The sequence below is a fragment of the Mixophyes fleayi genome, chromosome 9 (assembly GCF_038048845.1).
Source record: "Mixophyes fleayi isolate aMixFle1 chromosome 9, aMixFle1.hap1, whole genome shotgun sequence".
In the NCBI taxonomy this organism is placed as follows: Eukaryota; Metazoa; Chordata; class Amphibia; order Anura; family Limnodynastidae; genus Mixophyes; species Mixophyes fleayi.
In genome coordinates this window covers 110,214,408-110,241,975 of record NC_134410.1, presented here as the reverse complement: position 1 = coordinate 110,241,975, position 27,568 = coordinate 110,214,408, and the positions used below count along the sequence as shown (strand labels likewise).

Below are 27,568 nucleotides of genomic sequence, written 5' to 3'. Positions count from 1 at the left end.
GTATATATGTTATACACAAAGATCAGTTGTGCTGTTGTCATGGCATAATTTCTGGGACACTCTGAACAGCACCGCTCTGAACGTTGGAATAATTAGCCTCCTGCTGGGCCTGATTACCCTCCTGTGTCCCTCAGTTCCTATTGGTCTTTGCTAGTATTTAAGGCAGGGAGGGCTTAGCCTCCCTGCCGGTTATAGCTTCAGTCTCTGGCTGCTGACCTGCTTCTTTCTCTACTCCTCTGCTCTTGTTATTTGGATTGATTCTTTCGTGTATGACCCTTGACTCGCGTACTAGACTCTGTTGGATTGCTTGTGACCCTGATCCCTGCCTGTTACCTGGATGCGCTGTTTGCCGCCAGCCCTGACCTCTGCCTGGACCTCACTACCGCTGCCTGCTGTATCCTTTGACCCCCCGGCCCGTTTTGGACTTTGCTGTTTCTACCACCTGGCCCTCGACTGCGCTACGGTAAGATTATAAACTTGTACTACTCTGAGTTTAAGACCTGGCATCATCTGAGTACCTGTGAGCACATTCAACTCTACGGGAAAGGCGGCTGCTATAGGTGAAGAACTCTGTTACTTGTTCTACGAGTTTATGATATATGCCGTCAGCCTTAACACTCATTACCTCTTTGAACTGACCAGATTTAGGTAGGAGAAAGGTTGGGAAACTGTGGATCGATCGTTACCATGCTGCAGTCCAGGACAATTCCAGAATGTTTGAATTGTAATTGTTTGTTTTCACGTGCCTGCATATGGCAGCGGTCTCCTGTGTAACCTTCAAAACAGTCTCATTTGGAATAAAAATCTGGACAGAACACAAAGCAATGTAACACGTTTTATTCAACAAGAAAACTTTCTGGCCAGGAGTGTGGACTGAATGGCTCCTGCACTGTAAGCTCTCCTGATACAATCTATTCTTGCTTTTGAGATAGATCTCATAGAAGCTGTGGAGCCTTTATCCTTCCCCTTAATTTGAATGAACAGATATTCGGAAGTCTTGAAGCTTTTGGTTCTCTTAACATATGTTTTAGGTACCTGACTACATCCAGGTTATGCCACATTTTTTTCCCATGGATTCTGAAGGATTTAAAAAAAAAAAAAAAAAATGATGATAACTTGGCGTATAGGAAATGTTGAGACCACTGTAGGCCACCAACACTCCTTGGGACCAAAGTAGAATTGGATGACTGTACATAGACTTTGTCACATCTTACACTTTTGACTCCTTATGCTTGGAGTCTCCAAGTGCCGTAACTAGACATTTTAGTGCCCTGGACGAGACAGGGCACCGGCGCCCCCCATGTAAGTGGGAGTGGCATTTGACAAGTTGGTGTGGCCAACCTAATGTGTGGGTGTGGCTAGCACTTTACTGGAAAAAAATCTTATATATATATATATATATATATATATATATATATATATATATGCACTTAATTACATAAACAGTGGGCTTGAATTTAAGGGGGGGTTGAAATCCTTTTAATATTATGAATGTACTTCATATAATGAGAGAGAGAGAACGAGACGCCAATACATGGCACACACTAAAAGCATTAATTCATATACAGTTCTCCCAACACTTTCTGAGCACAGTGAAACTTTGTAACACAACTACAACCATCCAAAATCATATTAACCGCTCAGTCAAAATAGCCAGAGCAAAGAGAGAGAGAGAGATGCCAAACATTTGGAACGCAAACTTGCGTTCCAAATGCCGAACTTCCTGTCAGTGGAACGCACATGTGTTCCACTGCGGAACTTATGGCCAGAAGCATCAGACTTTTGTGAGTTACTATATCTCTCTCTCTTCAGCCCTTAAGCGGAACTTAAGGGCTGAAGGTATGGAGGCAGGTAGCGAGTGCGGCTGCTGCGCCCCCTTGGCTTTGCGCCCTGGGCAACGGCACCGCCCGCACCACCCTCGTTACGGCCCTGCTTGGAGACGTGGAATGGGGAATGGAGGAGTCGGGCAAGCGACGGTCAAATAAAGTAACGTCGTGTTCATATAATTGCAACTGAAGTAGCCCTAGATGCTGAAGCATATACAGCTGTCAGGGGACATATCTCTTGTGGGTAATGGAGGGCTGGCGTAACGAGATGCAATGATAATGATGATGATCAAGATCAACACCAGTTAGTCTTTTGATTGGATGATTGCGGATTGACCACTCTAGCTGATAGCTCTTAATTCATTTGTCTGGCTGCTAAGCTACTATATTATATGAAGTTGTGGCCGTCTATTAAGTTTACTTCATTGATATTTCCATTTGGACTGCAGCAGGAAAGAAGATTGACAACAGGTGTTTGTATTTAGTTTAATTAAATTTTGTATATGTTTTTCTAGTTAACTATATTTTACATGGAGTTTTAGACTTGCATTTATCAATGACAGTGTCAAAACAGTATTCTCTTATATTAAAAGCAGAATCAAGAATAGAGACCTTTTGTCTGTCTGGAGACTCACTCGGGAAGACCCTGTGTTCATCTCCATCAGCTACGGTGATGGTCACCAGCATCCGGTGTGAGGTAGTCTCAGTCAGCAACGATACTAGACAACGATTGCCACTGTCTCCCTCTGATTTGTGCCCTGTAGATTGAACCTATGGTGCTTCAATTGCATACTTGCCAACTCTCCCGGAATGTCCGGGAGACTCCCGAAATCTGGGTCGGTCTCTCGGACTCCCGAGAGAGCAGGCAAATCTCCCGGCATCTGGCAAATACCTGGCCAAAATAATGCGAGTTGCGTCATTTTGGCCCCGCCCCCCGCATCAAAACACCCCCTCTCCCCCTTTAGTCACACACCGTGTCCGGGATCTCCCGGACTTCAGTGCCTAAAAGTAGGCAAGTATGTTCAATTGCTCTCTCTGGACACAAAATAATTTTTTAGAATCCTGAGGCTATACGGCTTCATGTGCCCTCTTGAAAAAACTAAGGGTTAATGTCCAGCTTTAAACTTAAATGGAAAGATGAAATACCTTGGAGACTTTATCACAATCTCTAATGACCGTCTATACCAAGAAAACTCCCCTTCACATCTTAGAAAAATATTACTAGTATTCCAAAACTTCTTTACCATTTCCAGACTCTCCCACTTCCCCAGACTCTTTCTGTGTTTGTTAGTTTCCAGAGGACCTTAACTGAGTTTCTGTGGAATGGACGCGACCACCCAGATGTTTATTTGGGAATTACGGAAAATGAAATTCAACTTCTCTACTGCTATCGCACCTATTAGACCCTTATGGAACAACCTTGGAGGTGAACCTTAAGTCCTTCAGCTACTAGACACAAGCAGGACGTGATCTGTTTCGCTATTGACCTCTCTGAAGGACATAACTGGGATGCCCTTGCTTCCATCCAGCATCATCACTCTATTAAGCCCAAGAGTATTTGCAAATTAAACATTCCCTACACTTGCTTCACCCCTCAGAGGCCCTCCGTGACCTTATCCCTTTCTAGTCAGTATTCTCTGCCCTCCCACATGTAAAGACATAATCCCCTCTCTGTGTAATATGTTGCTTGACCTATTTTTAGGCACTCACGACAAACATGGGAGTGGGAAAAAGGTTTTGCTCCTTTCTCGCTCCCCTCCCCAGAAAAAGATTATTGGAAAGAAGCGTGGGAAAGAATAATACAGACAACATATAAATTGTGTTATAGGTGGTACTGTGCCTACTATACTTTGTCTTAGTACAGTCATGGCCAAAAGTTTTGAGAATGACACAAATGTTATTTTTCACAAAGTCTGTTGCCTCAGTTTTTAAGATGGCAATTTGCATATACTCCAGAATGTCATGAAGAGTGATCAGATGAATTGCAATCCATGACAATGAACTTAATCCCAAAAACAACATTACCACTGCATTTCAGCCCTGCCACAAAAGGACCAGCTAACATCAGGTCAGTGATTCTCTCATTAACACAGGCGAGAGTGTTGACAAGGACAAGGCTGGAGATCACTCTGTCATGCTGATTGAGATAGAATAACAGACTGGAAGCTTTAAAAGGAGGGTGGTGCTTGAAATCATTGTTCTTTCTCTGTTAACCATGGTTATCTGCAAGGAAACACGTGCAGTCATCATTCCTTTAGACAAACAGAACTTCACAGGCAAGGATATTGCTGCTAGTAAGATTGCACCTAAATCAACCATTTATCGGATCTTCAAGAACTTCAAGGAGAGAGGTTCAATAGTTGTGAAGAAGGCTTCAGGGCACCCAAGAACGTCCAGCAAGTGCCAGGACCATCTCCTAAAGTTGATTCAGCTGCGGGATCAGGGCACCACTAGTGCAGAGCTTGTTCAGGAATGGTAGCAGGCAGATGTAAGTTCATCTGTACGCACAGTGAGGCGAAGACTTTTGGAGGATGGCTTGGTGTCAAGAAGGCCAGAAGAGAAGCCACATCACTCCAGGAAAAACATCAGGAACAGACTGATATTTTGCAAAAAGTACAGGGATTGGACTGCTGAGGACTGGGGTAAATTCATTTTCTCTGATGAATCCCCTTTCAGATTGTTTGGGGCATCCGGAAAAACGTTTGTCCAGAGAAGGAAAGGTGAGCACTACCATCAGTCCTGTGTCATGCTAACAGTAAAGCATCCTGAGACTATTCATGTATGGGGTTGCTTCTCAGCCAAGGGGGTGGACAAACAAAAACCCACAAATTCTGACAAACTCCAAGCATTGATTAGGCAAGAATGGGCAGCCATCAGTCAGTATGTGGCCCAGAAGTTGATTGACAGCTGCCAGGGCGAATTGCAGACGTCTTCAAAAAGAAGGGTCAACACTGCAAATATTCACTTTTTGCATAAACTTAATGTAATTGTCAATAAATGCTTGTAATGTTACATCAGTATACCATAGCAACATCTGACAAAAAGGTGTAAAAACACTGAAGCAGCAAACTGTGTGAAAACCAGGACTTGTGTCATTCTCAAAACTTTTGACCATGTAGAATGTTTGGGATATCTCATTCCAGATGCTGGAGTAACTGTGGCCACAGGGCGACCCTCTACCACATATGGTTGTAACAAAATAAAAAATAAAATAAAAAAAAATGCATACCTAAAAAAAATACCTGTGTACATTTTAGCTCTATGTGTTTCTTAAGCTGCACTGCCACCTACTGTAACATTTTACTAATGTGTTCCTCCCCCTATCGGAACTCCCAGTGCAGCTATGTGCAGTTGTTTTTCCTGGGGCTGGTTCTGTAATACAGAAATCAATCAATGCCACTTTAAGATGGGGGCGTGTGAGCGAGGGGACCAATCACAAGCCACAACCTCACTATCCCCCTCCCACAGTTTTCCACCAGGTTTGTGAAAGGAATGGAGGGAAAATGGGCGTACAGAGCTAGGCGGGAGAAGTATTTTAATAAAATAATTTCATTTGGTTGTAGCGCGGCTTTAAGAAGGTAATAAATTTATTATGTTTTGGAACATTATTATTATTGTCATTGATTTATAAGACGCCACAGTGCTCAACAGCGATGGAGAGTGGGGGAAATGACATACATAAATTAGTGACATACAAGGTAAGCAAAATAAAGGCAGATGTGAATACAAATGTTAGGATGGGCCCTGCTCATAAGAGGGTTTACAGCATGGTTGTCCAACCCGCGGGCCGCATGCGGCCCAGCATGCCTGTAAATGTGGCCCAGCAGGAGTTTTGGTTGTGGCAAGGGGGCAGCACTGGAAAAAAAAATCCTGCAAAAAAAAAAAAATCCTGCAAAAAAAAAAAATCCTGCAAAAAAAAATAATGAAAATACTTACCTTGCGGTCACGTCAGCTGGCGCTCCGGCTCCCTCCCTGGTCTCCTCCTCCGTGCGGCGCTCGCAGTGAATGTCGGGGGTGACGTCATCACACCCGACATCCATTGCGTAGCGCAGCACAGAGGAGTCACCCGAGCGAACTATCAGCAGCAGTGAAAGATTATCCAGTATCTTATTGTTCTTACTCTGAATTTGGACTTTCTGCACCATGCAATTATGAACTAGCTGTGTTCTCTGTATGTATCTAATATAAATATTAAGAGATGATTGTATTTTTTATATTTTAAACCATTTTAAATGTGCAGTGCTGAGTAGGGTGAAAATATCACCCACTGTTACCCTCATCGGAGGCTGCTCCATTGAGCCATTTTCCCCGCCACCCTATCTTTAAATCTCTGTAGATTTCTATTAGTCCTCCTGATGCTACCTATATCGGTGACCATTTCAAACTGGTCAATAAAAAAAATGATTCATGGGTGCAGAAAGAGAGGAAAAAAAGTTTTTGGCATTTAATTCCCCGAACCCCACTAAGGGGCAGATGCAGGTAAGTTAAATTGTAGCTGGTAATGGGACTACTGCTTTAATCATGATTCTGCAACAGGTTTCCTAACTCTTACTAACTTCATTTCCAAGTAAGTTTAATATGTTAACTATGTTTTCTATGTTTTTTTGGATGATCAGCTATCGTTAGTGTTAGTGTATTTTATGTGCGGCCCAAACCAACTCGTCGTCTTCCAATGTGGCCCAGAGAAGCTAAAAGGTTGGACACCCCTGGTTTACAGTTTAGTGGGGGAAAGGCAGAGCTGAGACAAAGGAGTGAGTGTTACTGAGAGGTGAGATGGGATAGCAGCGATGGTGTACCAATATGAGTAGTATAGGAAGTATAGCAAGTGATTTTCAATGAAGACCCGTCCGGCACTACAGTTTAGTGTCATCTCGACTTATTTTAATGTTAATTTAAAGCGGCAATGTCGGGTTAAGTGTTTAAACACTTAACCTGCTGGGGCCTGACATTGCTGCTTTAAATTAAAATTAATAGAAGTCGCGATGACACTAAACTGTAGTGCCGGACGGGTCTTCATTCAAAATCACTTGCGGTCATCATGCTGCTCCATCGTTGATCTGCACAGTCGGTTTTCCGGTAAGTTTAGTAATATTTACATTGGTTTTTAATACATTTGTTTTTTTTGTAGATCTCATGGGTATCGGATTTTTCGCCATCGAAAAACCGTACCCAACCCATAGGTAGGGTGAGCTCTAATGAACAGGGGGGTTTTGGAGAGCATTTAATGATTTGAAGGATGGGGGAGAATCTCATCAGGCATAATAGAGAATTTTACCATTGTAGGGATTTGCAGAGTGCTGCAAATATCACAGCAGCGCCATCTTTCACCACTGCGCAAGCCTACAAAAAATACTCATGCTGGTACCTGTATGCAGAGGCCGTCGCGTCTTGCATATACCGCTCCTTAAGCTTATTGGGAGGCAAGGGATACGGAAACATAGGCAAAGTGCAATAAGGATGTGTTGAAGTAAATGCGGCCGATGTAGATCTGGGCACAGACGTAGATACATTTGTCAGGAAACGTATCTGCCCCTGGTGTAACTTACAATATAATAATAATAACCAACAGCTAAGATGTATCCGACTCATATTATGTAGAATGTGTATTTCCCTGGTGTAAGTTACAATATAATAATAACGACCAACAGCTAAGATGTATCCGACTCATATTATGTAGAATGTGTATTTCCCTGGTGTAAGTTACAATATAATAATAACGACCAACAGCTGAGATGTATCCGACTCATATTATGTAGAATGTGTCTTCCCCTGGTGTAAGTTACAATATAATAATAACGACCAACAGCTAAGATGTATCCGACTCATATTATGTAGAAAGTGCCTTTCCCTGGTGTAAGTTACAATATGATAATAACGACCAACAGCTGAGATGTATCCGACTCATATTATGTAGAATGTGTATTTCCCTGGTGTAAGTTACAATATGATAATAACGACCAACAGCTGAGATGTATCCGACTCATATTATGTAGAATGTGTCTTCCCCTGGTGTAAGTTACAATATAATAATAACGACCAACAGCTGAGATGTATCCGACTCATATTATGTAGAATGTGTATTTCCCTGGTGTAAGTTACAATATAATAATAACGACCAACAGCTGAGATGTATCCGACTCATATTATGTAGAATGTGTATTTCCCTGGTGTAAGTTACAATATGATAATAACGACCAACAGCTGAGATGTATCCGACTCATATTATGTAGAATGTGTCTTCCCCTGGTGTAAGTTACAATATAATAATAACGACCAACAGCTAAGATGTATCCGACTCATATTATGTAGAAAGTGTCTTTCCCTGGTGTAAGTTACAACTTGATAATTACGATCAACAACTGGTATGTATCCGACTCAGCATATTATGTAGAAAGTGTCTTTTTTCGAGTACAATTTATGCATTTTAGATGGAAACTACTTCCAACTCTATATTAGGCCCTTAATGTCTTATTATAAAATGTTGAAATATTGTGAAATATTGGTATTTTTGCATAGTCAATGAAAGCCTCAATGAATGTGTATGATGGAAATATTAATACATGTTCTCTGTACAATAACAGGTGACCTATCAGAGCAGAGCCTGGAAGTACCCGCCGAGTTCTGCTGAATCCGACAGCACTCGTATTAGCTGCCTCTAATGGTACGATGACGGGGCAGGATGGGGGAGCGGGTCCTTGGAGGGAGAGCTCTGAACCAGCAGTCACTTTAAATTCAGGTGAGAGATGAGATACCTTTATGTACAGACAACATGTCAGCTTTGTGCTCCTCGTAATAACATAAATGACTGCTGGAAAGTAAGAAAATCAATATTGTCCACAGACTGGATTTCGGTGTGTGTCAATCATTCCCACCACGATTCACAGCAAATTATACACAACAGTTAGCTGGCGTCATTGCCGAATCATCGATTTCAACTGCAGCAACTGTGACATACAGAAGCTCCATGCCCACCAGCTTTAGCTGTACATAACCGGTGATATGCTCCTAAAGGCCTATGTGTTTGTAAGAGAAGGCCCCGGGGCCTCTGTGCAATATCTGAGTTAATCCCCCACTCCAGGCAGAGAAAAGCAAACGTAGCAGGTGCAGGAGACTTCCTAGTTCTCGCAGGAGTGCTTTGCAGAACATCATTGCAGTCATCCCAATTCAGAAAGCTTCCTATAGCTGCTAAACATACTGCGCTGGTGCTTCCACAATAGCAAAGAACCAATAAGACCTAAGCTTGTGGATCCATAGGCCCAGATACAGTTACTACACTTCTAACATTGGGCCTGATTCATTAAGGAAAGTAAAAAAAAGGAGTAACTTTGAAGCAAAACCATGTTGTTTTAGAGGGGGAGGTACATTTAAAATGTGAGTACAGATTTATAATTGGAGTAGAGCATGTCCTAGATCAGTGATGGCTAACCTGTTACACTCCAGGTGTTGTGAAACTACAAGTCCCAGCATGCTTTGCCAATATACAGCAGCTTATTGCTGGAAGGGTATGCTGGGACTTTTAGTTTCACAACACCTGAAGTGTCACAGGTTAGCCATCACTGTCCTAGATCAACTTTAAATTTCAGTGTACAAATAAGCTATCAAGTATTTGTGTGCTACTTGGAAAAACAGCCAGTATATATCCAGTGGCGGATCCAGGGGGGCGATCAGGTCCGTTCAGCAGTGACAGTGTGCTGCCCGGCTGCTCTGATTGTGTTTTAAACACAATCAGAGCAGCGGGACAGCACACTTTCACTGCTGAACGGACCTGCACATACTGTGCAGCCGCCGGCAGCCTTAGAACACAGAAAGGGGGCGGGGCCTAAATCGCCCCCCCCTAAAATCGCCCCGGGTAGGGCAAATGTCTGGGTCCGCCCCTGTATATATCCTATGTGCAAAATAATAAACTAAATTTGTACCCCTTGCATGGTGACATGGTTTTGTCCAGGAGAAAACTTACTCATTTCTTTGACTTATTTTCCTTAATGAATCAGGCCCCTCTTATTGCTACACCACTGATCTGGTGCAAATCCCTACCAAAACCTCCAGGTGTGCAATACCCAGCTAGTTCCCAGCTATGTGTATGCACCAAGTGGCCACTTTATTAGGTACATGTAACTAAGAGACATGTAATTTCATGGTAGGAAAGAGCCTGCAGTTCCGTCTTGTATAAGTTCTATAAATTCTTGAACTGTTTTACTCATACTTGCCTACTTTTAGGCACTGAAGTCCGGGAGATCCTGGACAGAGGGCGTGTCTAGTGGGCGGGGCGCAGTCAAAAGCTGTGTGTGTGTTTTAATTGTTATTGTTGAGTATTATCATAAGAAGTACACTCACATGGGATTTTATGATTTCTAACATCCACACTGTTGTTATTCCTGTCAAAACTTGGATGATGTTGAACCCTTGTTTGTATGGTTCCAATTATTTATGTTATGAAGGGATAATAAATGGTACTTGCATTCATATATTATTTATATGCTGTAGTTTACTCATATTCCAATGGGCATTAGATTCATATTGGATCAATAATTTATAATTCATATATGAATGTTCCTTTTTTTATTAGAAATGACTGCTGAGCTATAAAACCAGCTGCTTGGCTGCCTTATTCATAATAATTTTATACGACCTTTTATACCGTGGTTTTGTGATCTAGCCATATGCACTATATCATAATGGCAAATTATTTCCCAGTATTATTATTTGGGACTAAATCACAACCACTGATTATTATATATCTAGTAGGTATTACACTGAGCTCTATCCCAATAATTAGAAGCTGCAGCTGATCGTAACCAACCAATCTGTTTTAGGAAGACCATGAACTATGCAGAGTGGAAGCCTACATAAGACCAAGGGCTAGATTTACTAAGCTGCGGGTTTGAAATAGTGGGGATGTTGCCTATAGCAACCAATCAGATTCTAGCTTTCATTTATTTAGTACATTCTACAAAATGACAGCTAGAATCTGATTGGTTGCCACTTTTTCAAACCCGCAGCTTAGTAAATCTGGCCCTAAGCCTAAAAAGACACACACGCTATTGTAGTCATTCATTCTGTGGTTTGATAATAGATGGTAAATATATTAGATTTTTTTATATTTATAAGCTGTGAGTCGCGCGTTTCGCTAGGTGCTTTATCAAGACAAGCCGATGGAACGGATTGACAAGCTTCTTATAGTCTTAAGCCCGCCCCCGTCATTCAATATTCACCCATCCTTGGAAACGTTTATTAGCAACTATCTTCTTATTGGTTCAATCACAGAGCTGGTAATTCCTGTATTGGTAAGTATGATGCAATTTGAATGGCTGCGTTTTCAGCCTATCCAGTGATATGTCCCGCCCTAAAGTCTTCTTCATTGGTTTAAGACCTATGTTTACATATGCCGGGCATCGTGTATCAATGCTGTCATTTTAAGAACCTCCTATATTTGGATCATTATCAGAACTCAAATTTTGTAAGGTATCCAAGAATCCTATATTCATATATTCCCGATCAATAATACAATAATAATAATACAATGCATTTCCTGATAGGTAAGACTGTCATAACAAAGTTAAACAAAATTAAACATCAGACATTATTCTAACTATGAATTAAATTAATAAATTGCTAGTACAGAGTGATGAAATTTTAACATATTTCATTCTAATTTGATATATTCATTTTCAATATCAAAAATCTGCAATTTAATTATTCAAAAAGGTTGCAATTTATGAGTGAATGTGTATTCATTTATATATGAGGGCATAATTTATTGAAGGTAAATAGTCATCTGGTGATATTAATACTATAAATAAATTAAGTGAAAATTAACTGAAAAATTAAAAATTTGTAAGAGCCCTGATTCAGGGCATAGTGAATAGTTATATAGTATAGTGTGTATAAGAGCCCTGTGGGTGACATGAAAAGGTAAGTACATACTTGCCAACTTTTCCTTGTTGGCTTCAGGGAGATCCCGGGGGTGGTGGCGTGCGGGGGCGGGGCTTGAAGAATCGCATCATTTTGCCCTGCCCCCTAAATGATTGTCACAAATTTGGCCAATTACAGCAGGGGGCGGGGATAAGATGATACAATATTTGTGTCATTAAGCCCCACCCCGCCACTTATCTATTGTGGGGGTGAGAACCGGGAGGTTGCCCTGCTCTCCAGGAGCCCAGGAGGTCTCCCAGAAATGCGGTAGTCTCCTGGACATTCCGGGAGAGTAGGCAAATATGCGTTAAAGAAAAAGCAGCTAATGAATCTCTAGAGACTGAAGTGTTTTTTTACATTTCTGTCTCCATTACTGAAGTCATGTTGTCTTACCTGTCAGTCTTTGATTAAACCTTGGTCTCCATTAAAATGGCCACCTCTATAGGCATCAATACATGGACATAGGACACAATTTCTGAACTGTGTCATCATGCCACAGATGGTGAAGCCAACCACGTCTTGTACTGGCTCAGCATCAGGGAGAATGCTAGACTCTTCAGGGAGTGAGGGAGATCACCCCTATTTCAGGGAGTCTCCCTGGCATTCAGGAACAGTTGGCAAGTATGGGTTAGTATAATTTTAAAAAGTGGTTGAAGGTAATACAATCAATTGCATCAAAGAAAATGATGCCACTTGTATAATGACTGATATTATAAATATTGTTTATAAATAAATGGTATAATTGTTATGCTCATTAAGACCATATAGGCTCCTATACACCCAAGTACTCTACTGGCCCATTCCTGTGTTCTTGTTGAACTGAAATTCCACAGTACGCTGACTCTTCCTATGGTGAAATTAGTTGTTGCCGCCTCTGTGTATAACTGCTGTCTACAAGCAGAGACAGATGGTACAACATATCCCTTAGGGCTGTATTAGGCAACTGGCAGCCATACGATCCTTCACCTGTGGCCCCGTCCCCTTCCTAAGTTATTGTTTGATTTATTTGCTATATACTTTGTTTAAAATGCCTCCTGATATGTTATTACAGATAGGTGTCTCGTTCTTTCATTAAATGTATTGTTTTAACTTATAACTGAGATTAAGGGCCATGTGCGGCCCTTCTGAAGGTTAGAGGGCCGCCTATGCGAACCCAGAAGTGTGTCAGGTTGCCTATCACTGCTTTAGAGCATCAATGGAGACACCCAGGAGCAGCATGATTAGAATAAAATATAAATTTATAAAGACAAATGCAATATCACACTTACAGTATTACTCACAGTCCTGAGAATCAAATAAAAAGGTAGATGAAGGTCAACGGCAAATCAGGGTCCACGATGTCTGAAAAGTGGTTTTACTCAGCATCTGTGGGTAGGAATGAGTACCGCTGGTTTTGCCGTACCGAGACCTCTTCTCAGGAGTTCAAGTGTCCCCAAGGACTCTCCTCAGCCTTTTACTGGAAACTCGTTGCTGTGAATTACACTGTGTGATACTGTACAATGGGTCACTCGGATAAATTGTATGCATAGAGAATAGGGAATATACAAACTATCACTTGGGGTAGTTTAAAAACATTTACATGAATATGGAGTGACTTATGGAAATTACTTGCATTAGTGGTGCTTTGATTAAATATGATTGACCTTTATTTGCAATATGTCAGCCTGCATCATTTGAGAAACATCTTTTCCATGGTGCCAATCATTACACTCAATATGACATCGAACCACGGCCTTTAAATACCCTTTACTGCATGTGATTATAAATAAGAGTGGCTCATTTTCTGAGGCTCATCATGCAACACAATTAACTGAGGTTTGGCCTTTCTCTCTGTGCAGGTCTTTACAATGGGCGATTATTGACAGTTCTGCCGTACACATCGAGGGATAAACACGCTGAACAATGCATCCAGAGGCTTCAGGAATGTGGCGTCCAGGTACTTGCGACATTCCTAGCGTACAACATAACATGTGAATCACAATAGTAAGGGACAAGGATGTTGCTTTATATAATTCTCATTCATTTAGTATATGAGATACGTGAGTTCCTACAGACCCTATAGAACACTAACATTCTACAGTATGTGACTTATGATTCACAATGTTTTAAAATATGAGTCATATGTATAACATGTAAAGTCTTGCAGTGTCCTAGTTGTCATTTTGTAGAGTGTGCGAAATAAATGATAACTAGAATCTGATTGGTTGTTATAGGCAACTTCTCCACTTTTTCAAATCCGCAGTTTAGGGAATATGCCCCCTAGACCTTTTTAGAGGGGGCGATTTTACATAGCCATGCCCCTCCTTCACGCTTATTGGTTGGCCCTGCCCCCCTCCTTCCCAATGATCGGACCTCTCTGCAGAAATTTTAAGGTATGAAGATTGCTGCTTCGGGGGCGATTGCCCCGATCCTCCATCTCTGGATCTGCCAGTGCTAGAATCTGATTGGTTGCTGTAGGCCTCCACTTTTCAAACCTCACTTGATACATTTATCCCATGGGCTACAAAAATAGAGAGCAAATACAATGGTTCCCAGACACATTTATGAAGTGCATTATTAGGGGCCTCGTTTAGACCTGAGTGTGTGTCAGTTTTTGTGGAGTGAGTATGCACATTTTCGTACATATATTCAGAGAGCAAAATGCGTGAGCCTCTAAATGAAGTCCTCGATACACAGTACAGAGCACCTTGGTTTTGCCCTATGGTGCCTCAGTGGTACGCCCTTCGCGCGTAAAGTTGCCCATGTCCTCTGCTTTTGGGAAAGTGCATTTATTTGTGCGGTGCAAAAGTTTAAACATCCAGTGCAACCTCATAGCACTTTAGTACCACCACTTGAAATAAACCTTTTCCGTTTTAATCCTCAAATTTTTTAATTAATCTAATCATAGGAGTGAAGGGACATCGGGACTGTCTGTCTTTAATGTGGACTTTGGTGTGTTTGACACACTTCGTATTGTTCAAAAAACGCCATTGACCTGACTAGCTCCACCCATCTGCTAGTGCTGTGTTCTGCTCCTTAGCAAAGACCGTCATCTTGCACCATAAACCTTTGTGCATTGGGGGAAATCTAGGCCCACTTACAGAAATTGAGGCGTAGAGCACTACAGAAGACGGCCGTGCACTGTGCAACGGCTGTTTGTCCGCCATAAATAAGGTCCTATGCATCATACGACATTATTGCGATTCATGTATAATTGTAGTGCATGATAGATAGATTCATGGGGCCTGAGTCATTAAGGCAAAAAAGGTGTAAATGTTCTCTGGAACAAACCATGTTACAATGCAAGGGGTGCATATTAGCTTATTATTTTGCCCATAAGTTAAATACTGGCTGTTTTTTCATCTAGCACACAAATACTTAATAGCTTTATTATTACACTGAAATTTAAAGTTGATCTAGGACATGCCCTACCCCAACTATAAAACTATTCCCACGCTTTAAATTTACTTCCCCCTCCAATGCAACATGGTTTTGCCCAGATGCAAATGTTACTCCTTTTTTATGCTTTGCTCTCCTTAATGACTCAGGCCCATGGTCTACACTCTCTGATTCATATTGACCATGAACAATCGGACACTGAAAACACTTCATTCATTGCTCAAAGGGATCATTCACACAAGTGTTTTTATTGCATTCCATGCATATTTGCAATATGCTTCGAACATATGGGAAATAAAAATAAACTGTATGATTCCTGCCAGAACCTCTTGCGCTTTTTCCGTATAATAAGGCATTGTATTTGAATGGCAAACAGTTTTATGGAACAGACATGAATTGGGTATTTACAGGAGCCTTTTACGTTCCCTCCATTTGAATGTTCCATGCGTACATACCAATACAATAGACTCCATTGCTTAAAGCAGCAATTCCATTAAAAAAATCTGTGTTTTTTTTTTTTTAACATAAATCACACGGCAGACTGTAATAAAAATCTTCGTTATTATCATTAATCCTTGTTTTCTTTCTTCGGGCTGCTAGTAGTGATTTATAATTTTGCACCGGAATTACATGACTACCATGGCAACCACAGGCACATGGCATGAACAGAAAGGCTTTGCAACAGCTCTCTGAGCTTTGTCTCTACTGTGCACTGTAAAATCCTCACTCCCTCCTTCTTACTCTTCTGCCTTCGCATGACATGCTGAGAAGTGTAAGTGTGTGTGTGTGTGTGTGTGTGGTAGACATACTGGTCTCTCCTCCAGAGAGATTTTGAAAAGGAAATAATGATTTGTAGGAGGACAGGTAAGAAAAATGCCGGTCAGATGTACTTAACTTGCTTTTTAAATTTAAAAAAACTATTTACATTAGTTTGTGTAAGTCCGTAAGATATGCTGAGGCATTAGAACAGTTAAACCCATCCCGGTGTATATATTGAGGGTAGTACGGGGCAGAGTATTATGTATGCTGTTTGGCTGTTCTGATGATCTTATGTTTCAGGATTAGAGTTTACATTATTTAACATTCCCTTGTTCTTCCTCTGAGATCCCCGTAGAGCAGTGCAGAGAGTCCCTACTGATCCCTGCTCTCATCCCAGAGGTAAACAGATATATCTTCTTCAGCTCTCGAGGATTTGGGATGATCCTGGCTCTGGTAAGTGTGAAATCTCTGTGGCTTTAGTAGTACTCTGTCAGTGCAAATATTAGTGATTCATCCCATTATTCCCTTTATACTTCAAACTCTCCACTGCAATATGTGTAGAAGTCAGCATTCACTCTTTTCTACCAGTGCATTCATTTAGCAGTCATCGCTATGATATTAATACTCTTCTGTACCAGCGTAGGACTATACAATGGCGACAATCTTATATATTATATTAGTGGTGATATCGGTCAATTGAGTGTGCCACCCCAAATAGACCCCAAGCTCATACCCCTACACCTGCTCATGCCCGTGTCAGTTGCCAGTTTATGGGTGACACGGTTGCACGGTGGTCAGCATTGCTGTCTCTCAGCGCTGGGGCCACGGGTTCAATTTCAACCAGGGCACTATCTTTGTGGAGTTTGTATGTTCACCCTTTGTGTGCGTGGGTTTACTACAGGTGCTCCAGTTTCCTCCCACACTCCAGAAACAAACTGATAGACTAATTCTGGCTAAGTTAAAACCCTACAGTGTGTGTTTGTGTGGCAGGGAATATAGATTGCAAGCTCTACTGGGGTAGCGACTGATGTGAATATTTTCTATAAAGATCTACAGAATATGTAGGCCAGATGGGCACCATTCCAGGAGGAACTAACAATATGACCTTCTGAAGCCAGAAGTATCCAACACCAGTAGGGGGCAGTCTAGCAGCCTTATCTAACAGTATGGAAAACATTATAAACAACCAGTGAGTCCTCCAGACCACTCGCAAAGGATACCACATACGATTTACAAGAATCCCTATGGAAAGATTCCTATTAAATCAAAAAGTAATTTTGGAAGAAGCCCTTGATCAGTGTATTCTTATGAGTGTCGTAGAACAATTCCCCAGACAGGGGAAGAGGGGTTTGTACAGGAATCTTTGTAGTTCCCAAGGAAGAAAATAAACATTGCCTAATCATAGATTTAACATTGCTCAATAAGTTTATAGTAAAGAGATCATCCGAAATGGGATCTGTCACATTTGGGATAAACCTTGTAAACAAGGAAACCTTATGTCATCTATAGATCTGAAGGAAGCTTATTTACTTGTTCCTATCTAAGGAGAATTTATATCAGAGAAGGTCTGTAGACCTGTAGATGTTATGCCTTTGTGGGTGAAGAGATTAGTTGTAATCTGAAGGCAATGGGTTAATGGAATAGTCTCTGTACAGAGTTTGGATTTAATGCATAGCCCCCAACTGTCCCGATTTGCAGAATTAAAGGGGGACGTGGCTTAACCAAATGTGGGAGGAGTTTATTTCGTGATTCTAAATCTTGGGAGGTGTGTTTATGTGGCGATAAAATCTCCCCCCAGAATAGAAATTCCTTTGGTAAAAATTGGAACGTACTCTTTCCAGTTTTCTGCGTAAGATCTGCTTTTAAAACACTCACACAACCATTATGTGCGGATATAGTTGGTGACTCGGAAAAACTTTGTGAACTAGCTGTTTGATGTCATGTTTGATTCCAGGTAAATGTAGCTTGACTGAGTTCAGGGGGTATATTGACTAAACAGCGGGTTTGAAAAGTGGAGATGTTGCCTATAGCAACCAATCAGATTCTAGCTGTCATTTTGTAGAATGTACTAAATAAATGATAACTAGAATCTGATTGGTTGCTATAGGCAACATCTCCACTTTTTCAAACCCGCAGTTTAGTAAATATACCCCCAGGAGCTCATTAGTTTTTTCATAAAGGATCGCAATGAAGCATCAGTGGAAACGTCTGTGCAATGAGTTGTTTCCTAAACCGATACTCAGTTCCTCAAAGTCCTCAGCATTCTCTGAGCCAGTGTCAGTCTGTGTAACTGATGCCATATTGCACAATGGCTGCGACACTTCTTAAGATCCGTTTGGATATGAGGGTTCGAAGGACGTCTGTGTCTTTATTTCATTACCTTTCCCCACTTTGAACCTGTGTAATTAGTGGATTTTAGTCTTTATGGTGGATACTTAAAGAACAACTGTGTCATACTGCCATGAAATACATTTATTAGAATGTTCTTAATGTCTGCTAAACATAAAATACATTTTTAAAGTTGCTCCTGATTGCAAATACATGTTATAGCATGCATACACGACAGTCATTACTAGTAAACGCCACTTAGACTAGACCTGTAGCTGGAGCAAGAGACACGGCAGAAATACAAGTAACTTTGCCATGTCTAGAGCTTTGCTGTGTGCACTTGAGTTTGGCCACGCCTTACTGTACATTGACTATGGGCATCCGCCCCTTTCCCGTAGTGTGAAGTAAGTTTCCTTTGCGTTCGAAGACAGAGCGTATGTTGCTGTATTTACTGGTGGAATGTTAATGATAAGAGAAGGAAATACCTGTTTAATGTTGGCAGCAGCTAAAGTAAAATGACAAGGGAATAAGATGAATAGTATGAAATACTGCTAGTGGGTGAGGAAACACTGTAATCGAAAGAGTAGAGTACTATTGAATACAGGTAGAGGGTAAAGTACCATTATAAGGGAAGGAGGGCTGAGTATTATTACATACTTATATACCATTATAAGGAGGTGAGATCAGTAATATTACATACTTATATACCATTATAAGGAGGTGAGATCAGTAATATTACATACTTATATACCATTATAAGGAGGTAAGATCAGTAATATTACATACTTATATACCATTATAAGGAGGTAAGATCAGTAATATTACATACTTATATACCATTATAAGGAAGTGAGATCAGTAATATTACATACTTATATACCATTATAAGGAGGTAAGATCAGTAATATTACATGCTTATATACCATTATAAGGAGGTGAGATCAGTATTATTACATACTTATATACCATTATAAGGAGGTAAGATCAGTAATATTACATACTTATATACCATTATAAGGAGGTAAGATCAGTAATATTACATACTTATATACCATTATAAGGAGGTGAGATCAGTAATATTACATACTTATATACCATTATAAGGAGGTAAGATCAGTAATATTACATACTTATATACCATTATAAGGAGGTGAGATCAGTAATATTACATACTTATATACCATTATAAGGAGGTGAGATCAGTACTATTACATACTTATATACCATTATAAGGAGGTAAGATCAGTAATATTACATACTTATACACCATTATAAGGAGGTGAGATCAGTAATATTACATACTTATATACCATTATAAGGAGGTAAGATCAGTAATATTACATACTTATATACCATTATAAGGAGGTGAGATCAGTACTATTACATACTTATATAAGGAAGGAGAGATGAGTATTATTACATACTTATATACCATTATAAGGAGGTGAGATCAGTAATATTACATACTTATATACCATTATAAGGAGGTAAGATCAGTAATATTACATACTTATATACCATTATAAGGAGGTGAGATCAGTAATATTACATACTTATATACCATTATAAGGAGGTAAGATCAGTAATATTACATACTTATATACCATTATAAGGAGGTGAGATCAGTATTATTACATACTTATATACCATTATAAGGAGGTAAGATCAGTAATATTACATACTTATATACCATTATAAGGAGGTAAGATCAGTAATATTACATACTTATATACCATTATAAGGAGGTGAGATCAGTAATATTACATACTTATATACCATTATAAGGAGGTAAGATCAGTAATATTACATACTTATATACCATTATAAGGAGGTGAGATCAGTAATATTACATACTTATATACCATTATAAGGAGGTGAGATCAGTACTATTACATACTTATATACCATTATAAGGAGGTAAGATCAGTAATATTACATACTTATACACCATTATAAGGAGGTGAGATCAGTAATATTACATACTTATATACCATTATAAGGAGGTAAGATCAGTAATATTACATACTTATATACCATTATAAGGAGGTGAGATCAGTACTATTACATACTTATATACCATTATAAGGAGGTAAGATCAGTAATATTACATACTTATATACCAATATAAGGAGGAGAGATGAGTATTATTACATACTTATATACCAATATAAGGAGGAGAGATCAGTACTATTACATACTTATACCATTATAAGGAGGAGAGATGAGTATTATTACATACTTATACCAATATAAGGAGGAGAGATGAGTATTATTACATACTTATATACCATTATAAGGAGGTGAGATCACTAATATTACATACTTATACCAATATAAGGAGGAGAGATGAGTATTATTACATACTTATATACCATTATAAGGAGGTGAGATCAGTAATATTACATACTTATATACCATTATAAGGAGGTGAGATCAGTAATATTACATACTTATATACCATTATAAGGAGGTCAGATCAGTAATATTACATACTTATATAAGGAAGGAGAGATGAGTATTATTACATACTTATATACCATTTATAAGGAGGTGAGATCAGTAATATTACATACTTATATACCATTATAAGGAGGTGAGATCAGTAATATTACATACTTATATACCATTATAAGGAGGTGAGATCAGTAATATTACATACTTATATACCATTATAAGGAGGTCAGATCAGTAATATTACATACTTATATACCATTATAAGGAGGTCAGATCAGTAATATTACATACTTATATAAGGAAGGAGAGATGAGTATTATTACATACTTATATACCATTTATAAGGAGGTGAGATCAGTAATATTACATACTTATATACCATTATAAGGAGGTGAGATCAGTAATATTACATACTTATATACCATTATAAGGAGGTGAGATCAGTACTATTACATACTTATATACCATTATAAGGAGGTAAGATCAGTAATATTACATACTTATATACCATTATAAGGAGGTGAGATCAGTAATATTACATACTTATATACCATTATAAGGAGGTAAGATCAGTAATATTACATACTTATATACCATTATAAGGAGGTGAGATCAGTAATATTACATACTTATACACCAATATAAGGAGGTGAGATCAGTATTATTACATACTTATACACCAATATAAGGAAGGAGAGATCAGTAATATTACATACTTATACACCATTATAAGGAGGTGAGATCAGTAATATTACATACTTATATACCATTATAAGGAGGTAAGATCAGTAATATTACATACTTATATACCATTATAAGGAGGTGAGATCAGTACTATTACATACTTATATACCATTATAAGGAGGTAAGATCAGTAATATTACATACTTATATACCAATATAAGGAGGAGAGATGAGTATTATTACATACTTATATACCAATATAAGGAGGAGAGATCAGTACTATTACATACTTATACCATTATAAGGAGGAGAGATGAGTATTATTACATACTTATACCAATATAAGGAGGAGAGATGAGTATTATTACATACTTATATACCATTATAAGGAGGTGAGATCACTAATATTACATACTTATACCAATATAAGGAGGAGAGATGAGTATTATTACATACTTATATACCATTATAAGGAGGTCAGATCAGTAATATTACATACTTATATACCATTATAAGGAGGTGAGATCAGTAATATTACATACTTATATACCATTATAAGGAGGTAAGATCAGTAATATTACATACTTATATACCATTATAAGGAGGTGAGATCAGTAATATTACATACTTATATACCATTATAAGGAGGTGAGATCAGTACTATTACATACTTATATACCATTATAAGGAGGTAAGATCAGTAATATTACATACTTATACACCATTATAAGGAGGTGAGATCAGTAATATTACATACTTATATACCATTATAAGGAGGTAAGATCAGTAATATTACATACTTATATACCATTATAAGGAGGTGAGATCAGTACTATTACATACTTATATAAGGAAGGAGAGATGAGTATTATTACATACTTATATACCATTATAAGGAGGTGAGATCAGTAATATTACATACTTATATACCATTATAAGGAGGTAAGATCAGTAATATTACATACTTATATACCATTATAAGGAGGTGAGATCAGTAATATTACATACTTATATACCATTATAAGGAGGTAAGATCAGTAATATTACATACTTATATACCATTATAAGGAGGTGAGATCAGTATTATTACATACTTATATACCATTATAAGGAGGTAAGATCAGTAATATTACATACTTATATACCATTATAAGGAGGTAAGATCAGTAATATTACATACTTATATACCATTATAAGGAGGTGAGATCAGTAATATTACATACTTATATACCATTATAAGGAGGTAAGATCAGTAATATTACATACTTATATACCATTATAAGGAGGTGAGATCAGTAATATTACATACTTATATACCATTATAAGGAGGTGAGATCAGTACTATTACATACTTATATACCATTATAAGGAGGTAAGATCAGTAATATTACATACTTATACACCATTATAAGGAGGTGAGATCAGTAATATTACATACTTATATACCATTATAAGGAGGTAAGATCAGTAATATTACATACTTATATACCATTATAAGGAGGTGAGATCAGTACTATTACATACTTATATACCATTATAAGGAGGTAAGATCAGTAATATTACATACTTATATACCAATATAAGGAGGAGAGATGAGTATTATTACATACTTATATACCAATATAAGGAGGAGAGATCAGTACTATTACATACTTATACCATTATAAGGAGGAGAGATGAGTATTATTACATACTTATACCAATATAAGGAGGAGAGATGAGTATTATTACATACTTATATACCATTATAAGGAGGTGAGATCACTAATATTACATACTTATACCAATATAAGGAGGAGAGATGAGTATTATTACATACTTATATACCATTATAAGGAGGTGAGATCAGTAATATTACATACTTATATACCATTATAAGGAGGTGAGATCAGTAATATTACATACTTATATACCATTATAAGGAGGTCAGATCAGTAATATTACATACTTATATAAGGAAGGAGAGATGAGTATTATTACATACTTATATACCATTTATAAGGAGGTGAGATCAGTAATATTACATACTTATATACCATTATAAGGAGGTGAGATCAGTAATATTACATACTTATATACCATTATAAGGAGGTGAGATCAGTAATATTACATACTTATATACCATTATAAGGAGGTCAGATCAGTAATATTACATACTTATATACCATTATAAGGAGGTCAGATCAGTAATATTACATACTTATATAAGGAAGGAGAGATGAGTATTATTACATACTTATATACCATTTATAAGGAGGTGAGATCAGTAATATTACATACTTATATACCATTATAAGGAGGTGAGATCAGTAATATTACATACTTATATACCATTATAAGGAGGTGAGATCAGTACTATTACATACTTATATACCATTATAAGGAGGTAAGATCAGTAATATTACATACTTATATACCATTATAAGGAGGTGAGATCAGTAATATTACATACTTATATACCATTATAAGGAGGTAAGATCAGTAATATTACATACTTATATACCATTATAAGGAGGTGAGATCAGTAATATTACATACTTATACACCAATATAAGGAGGTGAGATCAGTATTATTACATACTTATACACCAATATAAGGAAGGAGAGATCAGTAATATTACATACTTATACACCATTATAAGGAGGTGAGATCAGTAATATTACATACTTATATACCATTATAAGGAGGTAAGATCAGTAATATTACATACTTATATACCATTATAAGGAGGTGAGATCAGTACTATTACATACTTATATACCATTATAAGGAGGTAAGATCAGTAATATTACATACTTATATACCAATATAAGGAGGAGAGATGAGTATTATTACATACTTATATACCAATATAAGGAGGAGAGATCAGTACTATTACATACTTATACCATTATAAGGAGGAGAGATGAGTATTATTACATACTTATACCAATATAAGGAGGAGAGATGAGTATTATTACATACTTATATACCATTATAAGGAGGTGAGATCACTAATATTACATACTTATACCAATATAAGGAGGAGAGATGAGTATTATTACATACTTATATACCATTATAAGGAGGTCAGATCAGTAATATTACATACTTATATACCATTATAAGGAGGTGAGATCAGTAATATTACATACTTATATACCATTATAAGGAGGTCAGATCAGTAATATTACATACTTATATAAGGAAGGAGAGATGAGTATTATTACATACTTATACACCATTATAAGGAGGTAAGATCAGTAATATTACATACTTATATACCATTATAAGGAGGTAAGATCAGTAATATTACATACTTATATACCATTATAAGGAGGTAAGATCAGTAATATTACATACTTATATAAGGAAGGAGAGATGAGTATTATTACATACTTATACACCATTATAAGGAGGTGAGATCAGTAATATTACATACTTATATACTATTATAAGGAGGTAAGATCAGTAATATTACATACTTATATAAGGAAGGAGAGATGAGTATTATTACATACTTATACACCATTATAAGGAGGTCAGATCAGTAATATTACATACTTATATACCATTATAAGGAGGTGAGATCAGTAATATTACATACTTATATACCATTATAAGGAGGTGAGATCAGTAATATTACATACTTATATAAGGAATATAAGGAAGGAGAGATCAGTATTATTACATACTTATATACCAATATAAGGAGGAGAGATGAGTATTATTACATACTTATATACCAATATAAGGAGGATAGATCAGTACTATTACATACTTATACCATTATAAGGAGGAGAGATGAGTATTATTACATACTTATACCACTATAAGGAGGAGAGATGAGTATAATTACATACTTATATACCAATATAAGGAAGGAGAGATCAGTATTATTACATACTTATACCAATATAAGGAAGGAGAGATCAGTAATATTACATACTTATACACCATTATAAGGAGGTCAGATCAGTAATATTACATACTTATACACCATTATAAGGAGGTCAGATCAGTAATATTACATACTTATACACCATTATAAGGAGGTCAGATCAGTAATATTACATACTTATATACCATTATAAGGAGGTGAGATCAGTAATATTACATACTTATACACCATTATAAGGAGGTCAGATCAGTAATATTACATACTTATACACCATTATAAGGAGGTCAGATCAGAAATATTACATACTTATATACCATTATAAGGAAGGAGAGATCAGTAATATTACATACTTATACACCATTATAAGGAGGTGAGATCAGTATTATTACATACTTATACGCCATTATAAGGAGGTCAGATCAGTAATATTACATACTTATACACCATTATAAGGAGGTGAGATCAGTAATATTACATACTTATATACCATTATAAGGAGGTGAGATCAGTAATATTACATACTTATATACCATTATAAGGAGGTGAGATCAGTAATATTACATACTTATATACCATTATAAGGAGGTAAGATCAGTAATATTACATACTTATATAAGGAAGGAGAGATGAGTATTATTACATACTTATATACCATTATAAGGAGGTCAGATCAGTAATATTACATACTTATATACCATTATAAGGAGGTGAGATCAGTAATATTACATACTTATATACCATTATAAGGAGGTGAGATCAGTAATATTACATACTTATATAAGGAATATAAGGAAGGAGAGATCAGTATTATTACATACTTATATACCAATATAAGGAGGAGAGATGAGTATTATTACATACTTATATACCAATATAAGGAGGAGAGATCAGTACTATTACATACTTATACCATTATAAGGAGGAGAGATGAGTATTATTACATACTTATACCAATATAAGGAGGAGAGATGAGTATTATTACATACTTATATACCAATATAAGGAGGAGAGATCAGTACTATTACATACTTATACCATTATAAGGAGGAGAGATGAGTATTATTACATACTTATACCAATATAAGGAGGAGAGATGAGTATTATTACATACTTATATACCAATATAAGGAGGAGAGATCAGTACTATTACATACTTATACCAACATAAGGAGGAGAGATGAGTATTATTACATACTTATACCATTATAAGGAGGTGAGATCAGTAATATTACATACTTATATACCATTATAAGGAGGTGAGATCAGTAATATTACGTACTTATATAAGGAATATAAGGAAGGAGAGATCAGTATTATTACATACTTATATACCAATATAAGGAGGAGAGATGAGTATTATTACATACTTATATACCAATATAAGGAGGAGAGATCAGTACTATTACATACTTATACCATTATAAGGAGGAGAGATGAGTATTATTACATACTTATACCAATATAAGGAGGAGAGATGAGTATTATTACATACTTATATACCAATATAAGGAGGAGAGATCAGTACTATTACATACTTATACCATTATAAGGAGGAGAGATGAGTATTATTACATACTTATACCAATATAAGGAGGAGAGATGAGTATTATTACTTACTTATATACCAATATAAGGAAGAGAGATCAGTACTATTACATACTTATACCATTATAAGGAGGAGAGATGAGTATTATTACATACTTATACCAATATAAGGAGGAGAGATGAGTATAATTACATACTTATATACCAATATAAGGAAGGAGAGATCAGTATTATTACATACTTATACCAATATAAGGAAGGAGAGATCAGTAATATTACATACTTATACCAATATAAGGAAGGAGAGATCAGTATTATTACATACTTATACACCAATATAAGGAGGTGAGATCAGTATTATTACATACTTATACACCAATATAAGGAAGGAGAGATCAGTAATATTACATACTTATACACCAATATAAGGAAGGAGAGATCAGTACTATTACATACTTATACCAATATAAGGAAGGAGAGATGAGTATTATTACATACTTATACCAATATAAGGAAGGAGAGATCAGTACTATTACATACTTATATACCAATATAAGGAGGAGAGATGAGTATTATTACATACTTATATACCAATATAAGGAGGAGAGATCAGTACTATTACATACTTATACCATTATAAGGAGGAGAGATGAGTATTATTACATACTTATACCAATATAAGGAGGAGAGATGAGTATTATTACATACTTATATACCAATATAAGGAGGAGAGATCAGTACTATTACATACTTATACCATTATAAGGAGGAGAGATGAGTATTATTACATACTTATATACC

The 27,568-nt window shown here is 37.1% G+C and overlaps 1 protein-coding gene across 2 annotated transcripts in view; it reads left to right on the top strand.

The window, feature by feature from the left end:
• The window catches only part of TMEM268 (transmembrane protein 268), a 45,330-nt gene that overhangs the window by 5,164 nt on the left and 12,598 nt on the right, over positions 1–27,568 (top strand). The window contains exons 1-4 of one of the 2 annotated variants that reach the window (XM_075184877.1): positions 8,412–8,562; positions 8,667–8,809; positions 13,577–13,674; positions 16,221–16,328. In XM_075184877.1, coding sequence (XP_075040978.1) covers positions 8,791–8,809; positions 13,577–13,674; positions 16,221–16,328 — 225 coding nt within the window. In that variant the 5' untranslated portion in view covers positions 8,412–8,562; positions 8,667–8,790. Of the gene's footprint in view, positions 1–8,407; positions 8,563–8,666; positions 8,810–13,576; positions 13,675–16,220; positions 16,329–27,568 lie in introns of those variants that run through there. The other variant, XM_075184876.1, reaches the window with a different exon arrangement.